At 33.3% G+C, this 11,998-nt stretch overlaps 1 protein-coding gene across 1 annotated transcript in view; it reads right to left on the bottom strand.

Annotated features, from left to right (window-relative positions):
* The window catches only part of LOC129220961 (guanylate cyclase 32E-like), a 207,724-nt gene extending 196,071 nt beyond the window's left edge, over positions 1–11,653 (bottom strand). Inside the window, exons 1-2 of the mRNA XM_054855396.1 lie at positions 11,536–11,653; positions 4,186–4,244 (exon numbers count right to left, since the gene is read on the bottom strand). Coding sequence (XP_054711371.1) covers positions 4,186–4,244; positions 11,536–11,653 — 177 coding nt within the window. The remainder of the gene's footprint in view (positions 1–4,185; positions 4,245–11,535) is intronic.
* Between the last annotated feature and the right edge of the window lie 345 nt (positions 11,654–11,998).

Here is an 11,998-nt window from a genome sequence, read left to right as displayed (position 1 = left end):
GTTGACCGGTAGCCATGATTTATGGGCTCTCGTTTCCCATAACTGAATCGGAAGTGTTCCCGTCCAAAGCAGTCCGCATCGATTTTGGGTTTGCTGCAGTAGGCGGAAATTGGCTTTTTTTTTCTGGTTTGGTCTACAAACAAAAATAGGGTTATACCAGAATGAACTATGTGAAAAAGTTTAAAATACAGAAACATATTTTTTTGGGGAAAAAATGCTTTAAAATGATTTTTATACATACAAAATATATGCTTATAGGTACAAAAGACATTCCACCCAGACCTGTTTAACTCTGCACATCCAGATACCTTGTTAGGAATAGATAAAACTGAACCCTCCCCCATATTTTAAGAAAATGCTAGATAAAATGTTGTACCCAATGTATATGGGGGGGGGGGGAGACTTTTAATGGAATCAGAGGCGCACCATTAATTTTTGAGAAATATGAAGAAAAAACACCACAAATAGGTTTGTTTGGTCATCTAGACATAGATTTTTCAGTTAAAAAAATTTTTTGGCACCTTTTTTCTCTGGGGGTGTTGTCCCCATTAGTTCACACACCCCACCTAGGGAAGGACAAAAACATGTTTACACATGTAAAAATGAATTTGAATAATTTAGAACAATATGATTGAGTACCTCAGGTAAAATCAAGAAAAATGATTTACTCTTTCAGCGCTAATTAAAAATTTTAAAATTTGAAACAAAATTCCAATTCTGGGGTAAACAAAAAATTGAAAATTTGATGATTTGGACAAGAAATTGAACCTACGAAAAAAATATTCTTTTGTTATTCTGCCATCTCATTTTTTTCATTGAACTCAAAAGAAGAGGACTCAAGCGATCTTGATTCAAAACATTCGGAAAAAAAAAAAGAGAAAAAAATGTAAAAATTGGTGGTTTCACAGCGCGACCACCACCCCTGAAAGGGTTAAGAAAATGCTAGATAAAATGTTGTATCCAATGTATATGGGGGTGGGGGGAGAGACTTTTAATGGAAGTAGTACAACTCTAAATTGTTCTCATTTGATGGTCCTTGGCATTTGGTTCCTTTTTCAGCTTGGACCAAAGGCCTCTGCAGCACCACCGGCTTCTCTGGTCATGAGCACTTGTTTTCCGAAATCCGCTTCTCCAGGGTGGTGGCGTCCATGTCCTACACAAAGGCACGCTCACACACACGTGTCATTACACCCATACACACACATGCCTAAGTGCATTTGCACAGGTCTACGCACTCAGAAGCCTACACCCACAACTACACACACGTAACGCTCAGGAGGACGGCAGACTTGGGGGGAATAGGGTCCTGTCATGATTGTGAAAAACATAATTTGAATTCAAAAGTTCAGAATTCAAATTAATTCTTTTTATTTTTTAATTATTATCTTCTTGCTTAAAATTAGAGTCTGATGTTGATATTTGTAACAATGGAGGTTTTTTCATAAATCGAGCTTCCTGTCATACAAGGTTTTCCACTACAGTCGCATTTTAAGCAAAATGCAAAAATACTATCTCAATTGAATTACCAAAATTAAAGCTCATTTTTATGCTAAAATAAAATATTTTTTTTTAAAAAAACTGCATAATATGAGAGAGAATATAAGCATGATGACAGTCAATTTAATCTTTTTAAAGAGATGGTTAAATTACAATTAAGTTCGACAATACCTAGTCTTAATGGGCATTATGACTGCAATAAATATGTTATTGGGAGGAGGGGTCTTGCAACGTTTTACAAACCAAACATGTGTTTTCTTAATGGTAAGCACAATCAAAGATTCTTTATTTTACATTTAAAAACCTGCTACTGTATTTCTTTAATGATATTATAAAGAAATTTTCAACTGCAGATGACGCATACTAAGGCTTTTAGAGAGATATGAGAACATGTAACAGTTCAGCATTTTGATAAAACTTTTTGCTCAATTTCAGCATTTATGCTAAAGAACTTTTGAACTCTGCTTAAACCCTGTGTCATACACTTACAGTAGAGTCTTGAAGATCTGAGTCTCAATGTCGCGCTTGAGCGACATTTTAAGGCATATTTTAATATAAAAAAAGATTTGTATTAAACCAAAAAATTGAAAGTTTTCGCTATTTTAAAACTTGCTTAATTACATATAATTAAGTATTAAAAAGGTCTTAATAAGTCTAGGTCAAAAACACTTGCCAATTGGCAAGAAATATTCATCAAATATTAGAGATAGATTCAGATACAGTGAAACCTGTTTATAATGATACTGTCTATAACAATAAACCTGTCCTGTAACGATATTTTCCTTAGTCCCAGCAAAATGTCAGTATGAATAATCAAACTATCTATAACGATAACCTGTCTACAAAAATATTTTTTTAGGTCCCAACAGTATCGTTGTAGACAGGTTTTACTGTATACAGTCAGCCCTGCTGAAACGAATATCAACGATTCCGACATGCCTTATTCAATTATACGGAGAATACAAAAAACATATTTTTCAAGTATTTTGCTGGTATTATACAAAATTAAAATACTTAATGCTTTTATGTAAATGATAAAAAAATTTCATGTACTGCATATGAGGCAATGAGAAGCAAAGGGATGTAAGTGGTTTTCAAGTTTTGAGTAAAACACGTTTAAAAATAAGATCCTAGGTAGGCTTTTATAGATTTTTTTTTCTAAATCATGCTGTATAGCAGCAACTACCAGGGCTACTAGTATCATCTCTTGCCCCAGGACAGAGGAGATGTTCACCTACCATGAGTACTGGTTATCTCTAAATTTCTAAATTTGCCACTTACATCCCTTTGCTTCTCACTGCCTCATACATATAAAATTTATATTTACCTAAATTTCATTTCTTCTTAAAGAACTTTTTCTCAATTGTATCAGCATTTTGGCTTATTCTCAAAATCTGAGTTAAGAAATTCCAAATCCTTACAAAACTATTACTCTATTTTTTCTTATTTTTAATTGCTTCCAAAACTTTTAACTGAACATATAAGCTTACATCTTTCCTTTTTACGTTCATTTTCCCACACAATCAGTCCGAAGCAGAGCAGAAAACCAACCATTAACCGATTTCGGAAAAAGCCTTTCTGTATTCTCCAGCTACGACCTCGTCAAACATCAAACCAAGTCTTCCAATGTCATTGACAACTCTCTTCCAAGAACAAGAACTAAAGAGCCATGGGAACCACTTTTCTGTAGAGAAAACAGCAGAGTTCCTTGGGCCATTAGACAGAACGGGATTGGACACGACGAGAGCCAATCAAAGGGACATTTCAATCCCTGCTCACTTTATGTGGTCCAATTCTTTGCAACTCTCCAAACATCCAATCACTGATGCATTTTACAGCCTGAGCTAGACAACAAGGATAGCTATTAGCTCTTCTTTTGTGCTTTGTTACAAATGACCTTGAACTTTCAAGGTGTGAACTGAGATTTCTCCATGAAATAGGCGAAAAATTCGACTTGAAAAAGGTTTTGCTCAAGAAACTTTGAATATGTATGTGATTAAGAAGGGTATGGATCAAAAAAATATTTCTTAAAGCGGAGAAATTTAACATTATTGCTCTAGGAATCCCCCCCCCCCTCAGATTTATATTCCTTTAAAAGGGGGGATTCGATTATCCGTTATCTGATTAAGTGAGAGCGACTGTACTTTGAAGAATATATGTAATTTGATATGAAAATGACTTGATATTAACATTGTTCTTCTACAAAGAACAAGTAAGTAACTGTTTTACAACATCAACTAAAAAAGGGAGATGCTCAACTCAACCCGATTGAGTTGTATGCATGAAATTATAATCTATGGTAAACTGCTTTTGTAACCTGTTTTGTAATAACGTTCAATAGGTTGGGGAAAGTTTAAACCATAGTTTTCTTTTCTGTGAAATTTCCACTGCTTTGTAGATTGAAAGAAAACATTTAAAAATAATACATGCTTTTAGGTTTCATGTTCAGCTAATAAAATTATCCCAATGTAAATGGAAGACCCCTTTTAAGTAAAAAAATAAACTACAGCACCAAACACCTTTAAAAAGTCAAACAATTATTAATGATAACGATACAGAAGTAAATATGAACATAAAATTTGAACTAACTTTTTTACAGGCTTTTACAATTTTCTTTTTGTCATAATCATCGGAGATTCCTTGTACTGTTGTCAAAGTTTTACGACCGTTACGTTGTTGAATTCTTACGTGAATTAATTTGTCCTGACCTCCTTGCTCATCAGCCCGAATGGCATCAGCAAAAGGATCTGTAAAAATAATGAGAATAACAGCATTAGTCTTGCATAATTTTTAAGACTTCTAAATTAACCGTAAATTATGATTTTTTTTAAAAGCAAACTAAAATTTCTTTGGCATTAGAACAAAATTTGGTGCTTTTCTATCAGGGAGACAGCAATTGTTAGCATTTGGCAAGAAAATTTAATGATTACTTCAAGATATCTCCAATCTAGAGACGTACCGAGTACTCAGTAACTACTCTGTCAAATTTTGATTAGATACTCAGCCAATACCAAATAGTTGTAAAAAAAATTGAATACTGTTCAAGACAGGTTTTACAATTAATAAAAAAAGTGCAAGCATATGCATGTAATATATTGCAAACGTTTACAATTCAAATTTAAAGCTTGAGAATAATGAAGTATGTTATACTACAATGGAGTAAATCTTTATAACATCCCCAAAGTTAATCAAACTTATTTATTAAAAAGGGGGCAAAAAAGGTAAGTATAGAAAATATGAAATTTTTATATTATTAAATGGATTTTTGCTACAAACAAAAATTATAAGATATATAAAAAAAAAATTTTGCCAAAAAAATAAAACTATAAAAGCACAAATGTGCAGGAACACTACAGACACATGTTCTGGCGTTACAAGCAGGGCTGTGGAGTCGGAGTCGAAGAGTCGGACTGATTTTGGGATAAAGGAGTCGGAGTCGTTAGAAATCATGCCGACTCCGACTCCGGGCTTCTTTTTTTCTTTCCTTTTCACTGACTCTCCTTGCATTTTTTAAAAACTGATTACCAATTGGTTCGATTACATGTATAAAAACATACTAATGAGAAAATAACTGCCATTATGGCAATTAGCTAGCTTGAATACTTACCGAACTTTCTGTAGCCGTCCCCTAGTTTGCTTGCTTTTTAACTTAACTAATAGCAACTGTCAGCAAACGGTTTTGTTGCCTAACATTTTCAAGTAATCACTTTCAAATAAAAATGAAATATAGTGTTTTGTTCGATCTCACTTATAAAATAGTAAAAGAAACGTAACAAATTAGTAAGTCGACACCCGTAGCTAAGGTTGAAACGTTTAAGTGTGATCGGCAAATTCAAAGAAGTTCTGGCGCGAAAGCACGAATCCAAAAGATTCGATGAAATAATCTGTTTTTTTTTTTTTTAAGACTATTTCTGTAAGCTTGATTCTCACTAAAAAGTATGGAACAAAATAAGTAAATGATTTCTTGATTACAACACTCAAGAATTGCAGTTAATCTTAAAATCTTCATATTTAGGTTTATTCTAAAGCAGCCAATAAAATTTAAATTAAAAATTTAGCGAAGAAGAAATATAGGTATAGTAAAAGTTATTCGTACGAATTTGTATACCGCCGCGTTTTATGTAAAATTAGCTCCTGACGTATATGTGCCCTATTTTCGTTGAAATTTTTTTGATGAAATATAATTTAAAATATATTTGTGAAAATTTTCAGAATTAAAGTATTTATATTTTTTTATAAACTCTGAAATTAAATTTGGGTGTCATCTACCAGATGGGTGTCACCCGGGGCAAACCACCCCCTCTCAAGAACTTGGATTTAGAAAAAAAGGCTTTTTTTTCTCTCAAGTTACAGCTTTCAAAAATTGAAAGCACACGATTTGATCAATATCTATTTGTTAAACATTAAAGGGGGGAAAATTACAGAGAATCCTTTTTAAAATTTTTAAAAGGGACTTTTAAGTCATCTCACTTTTTAACTCGTAACTATTGGAAAGTTTGATTTTTAAATTGAATTTCTAACGTTGTATGGCGTCTTGGGTTTACAATAAAACACAAAATGCGAAATTTTCATAAAAAGGAATTAATATTTCAATCTGTGTTAAGAGGTTTTCCCCCTTCCCTTGAATGGAGAGAGGGAGTTGAAAAAATACAATTAAAAAAAATAAAAAAATTTTGGAGTCGGAGTCGGGCGTTTCAAAATCCAGGAGTCGGGGTCGGAGTCGGCCATTTTCTTTCCGACTCCGCAGCCCTGGTTACAAGGAATGTCTTATCAATGCACAAAATGTGAGCTTATGGATTTAAAAGACTTTCAACAAAAGTCGGATTTCTTTGTCAGATGTCTTTACATTCATTAGCTCACCTTTTATGCACTGAAAAAGACTCTCTTTGTAAAGCAGAAACACGTATCTGCAATATTCCTGCACATTTGTGCTTTTTTCGTTGTGTTATTTGCTTTTAAAAATTATGTTCGGAGGACTAGAACTATAATTTTTTTTTTTAATTCCAACTTAATTCTTCATACCTGTTGTTTATTTTTAATTTTTAAATAACTTTTTTGTAAAATTTTTGACACAAAATCTTTTAAATAATGCATAGTTAAATTTCAGCTGGAATTTTTGTAAAGAACTTTTATATGGAGATGGAGCTCTATACTACTATTTCAATGAGTTCAAAATTCATCATGTGTGTGTCAGTGGTTCTTCTTAAAACATAATTAGTACTCTGTACTCAGTAACTCGGCTGAGTAGTGAAAGGCCTAGTACTCGGTACTCGACTACTCGGCTAAAGTGGTACTTGGTACGTCTTTACTTCAATCTATGGATTTAATAACAAATTTGATACAAATATCAGTTTTATATTAACTAATAGTAATGTCTATTTAAAAAATGAGAAAACAACATAAGCTCAGAAAGTTGTTGCATGTAGTGTAGTTTATATATGTGTGTATATATATATATATATAAACATACATGAATGAGAATAAATTAAAATTTTTACTTAACATTTCCACATTTAGCACACATTTAGTGTTGATTAGAAGAGTAGCAAATAAATGCCTTAGTTGTCAAATCGATTAACTCCACTTTTTAAAAAAAAATCATTTCTGCTTTAATAGCACTTAATCAATGCTTAGTATGTAAATTTATATTAAAGTTTTGATTCAGTAGATTTCTGACCATGTGATGGCAGAAAAACTCCTATGGATAACACCATCTTTTTCATAACTTTTCTCGACTTTTTGTTTTATGAAGTTAATCGAGTTGGCAAGTGACGCATACAAATAATACTTTGTTATACAGGGATTTTTTTTTAGATTATCCTGTGTATAATGTGTTAGCAATAACAAAGTTATTGCTTTCAAATGGAATAATGGAAATTAAAAAAAAAATCAAGTACAAGTATTATAAATTTCTGAAAACCATAATTGTGCCAGAAATTTCAAAATTTTCCGAGAACAGAAATAAACCCCTTCGCTTTTTTCCTGACCATTCCCATCTCTTATTTTAAAAAATAAAAATCAATATATAAACTAACTCGATGGTTATATCATTTTTTACTATAAATTTTAAAATAAGCAATCATTAGTGTCGCATACGTCACATTTGTGCCTATTGCGCATGTGCCAGTTGTGTCTCTACACAGTCGGCGGTTCCCGCCCGCGTAGTGTGTGATCGTCCGTAGCTTAATAAACATGTCTGGTTTGTATCCGCCTCGAGTCATTGTATTACTCACATCGCTACATGGTGCCAGAAGTAATAATTAAAATAAAAAAATGACACAGCAAGAGGCAGGAATGAGTGGTTTAAAACCACCGATGTCACTCAAAATTCGCCAAGATAATATGGCAGACGTTTGGAATGACTTCAAGCAACAGTTTCAATGGTATTCCGTAGCTTCTAATCAAAGCAAAACCAGCAGAAGTTCAAGCGGCGGTGCTTATGACAACAATAGGTCATGAAGCGATAAGTATATTTAATACTTTCAAATTAAGTGATGAAGATTCCAAAAATATAGATGTTATTTTGCAGAACTTCGAAGATTATTTCGCTCCGAAGAAAAATGAATCCTTCACAAGATGGAATTTCTTTAAATTGAAGCAAAGCGAAAGCGAAACGTTCGATGAATTCGTCACCGAAGCTAAAAAAGAATTCAAGGCTGCAACTTTAACGAACTGACCGACGGTCTCTTGCGAGATAAGATTGTGTTCAGTATCATTAATGACAACGTGCGAAAAAAATTATTAGCAGAGGAAGATCTAACATTAACGAAAGCTATACAAATTTGTCGTATTTCAGAACAAGCGTCAAAACAGCTAAAAGAATTAAAGAACGATCCGAAATTAGAAGTTGATCGTATCAAATCGAAACAAAACTTTGAAAAAATCAAGAAATCCGACTCATACAGAAACAACAGGAGTGGATTTTACAAAAATCAAGAGTTCGAGTGCTAGCGTTGTGGTACAAAACACGGAGTTAAATCGTGTCCGGCATTTAACAATAGAAAATGTAATAATGTCTAAAGTTTGTAAATCCAAGAATATTCATGTTTTAAATAATTTTGAGAACAACAATAATGAGAATTTGAAATGTTATTCTAGTAGTAAGTCTAAAGTATACTTAGACAGTGTGCAAGTAAATTTCAATATAAATTCTATTGATAATGATTGGCATGAAATTGTTCATTTTTCTAATAAATCTGTTAAATTTAAGTTAGATACGGGGGCTCAGTGTAACGTTGTTAGCTATGAATTAGCTAAAGAACTGGAAGTCCCGATTGTCAAAACAAAAGTAAAAAAATTGATTTCGTTTAGTAATCATGAAATGAACGTTAAAGGTGAAATTAATGTTACTTGTAAAATTAAGAACAAAAGTGTTAATTTAAAATTTATTGTAGCTAATGGTAATGTAAAACCTGTTATTGGTGGTAACACTTGTGTAAAACTAGGCTTAATAAAAAGAGTGCTGTCTGCTGAGAACGAAATGGTTCCAGTAAATTGGAAAACAAAAATTTATGAGGGGCTAGGTTGTTTAAAAGACTTTGAATATGATATTGATGAAAAAGCTCAATTTGATGTATGCCCGCCTAGAAAAATTCCTTATGCCATTGAAAACAGTGTAAAACAAGAAATTGATTGAATGATAGAATTGGGTGTAATTGAACCAATAACTGAACCTAGTTTGTGTGTAAGTCCATTAGTAATTGTTAGAAAAAATGTTAAATTAAGAGTGTGTATTGATCCTTCCAAATTAAATAAGCATGTAAAAAGACGTCATTTTCCGTTAAGAACTGTTGAGGAAATTGCTGTAAAAATTAAAGGAGCAAAATGTTTTGCATTATTAGATTGTAAACGAGGTTTTTGGCAAATACGAGTCACTGATAAAACTTCAAAATACCTAACAGTTAATACCCCCTGGGGAAGGTACGCTTACAAAAGAATTCCATTTGGGTTAGTTTCTGCACCTGAAATTTATCAGCAGAAAATGTCAGAATTATTGAAAGATTTTGAGAATGTCGAATGTTCTATGGATGATATTTTGTTATACGCTGAAAATGAAAAACAATTGAATGGCATAGTAGAAAAAGTTATGAAAAAACTTTATTTGGCAGGGTTACGTTTAAATAAAGAAAAATGTATTTTGTTTTCTAACGAAGTTAAATTCTTAGGACATGTTCTTAATGAAAATGGTATTGCTCCGGACCCTGATAAAGTTAAAGCTATTGAAAACATCAAAACACCCACTGGTACTAAAGAATTGCGTAGATTTCTCGAGATGGCAAATTATCTGGGGAAATTTCTTCCAAATTTTTCGCATGTTACCGAACCATTAAGAAAACTTTTAGAGAAAGACATTGTGCGGGAATGGGCTAAAGAACAAAATGATGCATTCATTAAAATAAAAAAAACTAGTATCGTCTGCACCTGTATTAGGTTATTATAATGTTAATGACCGGTTACTGTAACCGTTGATGCGAGTTTATCAGCACTCGGTGCAGTGTTAAGTCAAAATAGTAAACCAATCGCTTATGCCACTAAATCTTTGACAAAAACTCAAAGAAATTACCCTCAAATTGAAAAAGAGGCGTTAGCCATTTTATTTGGGTGCGAAAAATTCCACCAGTACATTTATGGGAAAGAAGTAACAATTGAAACTGATCACAAACCGTTAGAAATTATTGGAAAAAAACAGTTAATCAGGGCCCACCACGGCTTCAAAGAATTTTCTACGATATCTTACAATATAACCCTAAAATAATTTACAAAGAGGGTAAATCCATTCCTGTTGCAGACGTATTGAGTCGAGATTGTCTAGAAACTGATGACGATAATGATGATAATGATACTTACGTATTACATATCGTAATGCCTATGTCTGAAAAGGCATTAACAGATTTTAAAACTGAGACAGAAAATGACTTTGAATGAAATGAACTTAAAAAAATTATCGAATTTGGGTGGCCCGATGAAAAAGCTAGGGTGCCACCAGAGTTGCAAAAGTACTGGAACTTTAGAGAGGAACTATCAATTTATGATGAACTAATTTTCAAAGGTGAAAGAATAGTTGTACTAAAATCTTTGCAGAATAAATTGCTAAATCAACTTCATCAGGGGCACATGGGAATCCAAAGCTCACTTCGAAAAGCAAGAGAATCTTTTTATTGGTACATGATGTGCCATGACATTGAAGAAATGATTAAAAAGTGTACGATTTGTCAGTCACATCAACCAAACAAACAAAAAGAACCGGTTTTGATGAAGCCTATACCTGAATACCCATTTCAAAGGGTTGGTTCAGATCTTTTCGAGTTTAATAAAAAAATATATATTGTTATCGCAGATAGTTATTCCGGGTTCTACGACTTTCAAAAATTGAAAAGTCCTACTTCTTATGACTGCATAAAAGTGTTAAAAAGGTGGTTTTCTGTACACGGAATTCCCGAAGTCTTGGAATCAGATAATGGACCCCAATTTTCTTCCAGACCTTTCAAAGCATTTCTGAAAGACTGGGACATAAAAAGAGAAACCTACAGTCCATATCATGCTCAATCGAATGGCTTAGCAGAAAGAGCTGTTCAAGCAGCAAAAACTGTTCTTCAAAAATGTTATAAAAATAACACAGACATTGCTTTAGCTCTGCTAAATATCCGAAACACCCCAAGAGAAAACAATCTCATGTCCACCAATCAACGCTTAATGAGCAGAAAAACCAGATCACTTCTGCCCACTACTAAAGAAGCTCTAATGCCAAAAGTTGTTGAAAATGCGTCTGCATTACTAGAAGCAGCACGGATGAAAAAGACAGAATTCGCTAATCGACATACAAAAGATCCCGCTTCAGTCCTGGTGATCACGTCAGAGTGCAAAAAGATCATAAAAGATGGATCAGAGGAGAGGTAGAAAAAATGGTTAATCCAAGATCCGCTATCATTAAAAGTGGAGAGCAAGTATTCCGGCGAAACACTATTCAAGTAGCCCCAACATTAGCAGACCTTCCTGTTTCCCATAAAAGTTTTGTTGACTTTAAGTTCGACAAGTCACCTGCAGAAGTCCATTCATCGCCCCCACCTCCAGTAACTTCACCAGCTCTAAGACACACCTCACCAACAAAACTCTCCGAACTTTCTCCCAAACATGTCCAAACCAAATCGGGCCGCATTGTCAGGCCACCTAATAGACTGGACTTATAAACTCTCTTTAATTGTTTCTTGTAATATTGTATGTTCTGTGTTTTTTTTATTTTTACAGGGGAAGATGTCACATACGTCACACTTGTGCCTATTGCGCATGTGCCAGTTGTGTCTCTACACAGTCGGCGGTTCCCGCCCGCGTAGTGTGTGATCGTCCGTAGCTTAATAAACATGTCTGGTTTGTATCCGCCTAGAGTCATTGTATTACTCACATCGCTACAATTGGTTAACTGTAATAAGTGGTAATGAAAATCTGATACATTTATTTATTCAACCTTAAGACTTTTTAAAAATTGTTGCTTAATAAAATAACA

The sequence above is a fragment of the Uloborus diversus genome, chromosome 4 (assembly GCF_026930045.1).
Source record: "Uloborus diversus isolate 005 chromosome 4, Udiv.v.3.1, whole genome shotgun sequence".
Lineage (NCBI taxonomy): Eukaryota > Metazoa > Arthropoda > Arachnida > Araneae > Uloboridae > Uloborus > Uloborus diversus.
Note: the sequence above shows the minus strand (reverse complement) of the source record. Positions and strands in the feature narration are given on the sequence as shown.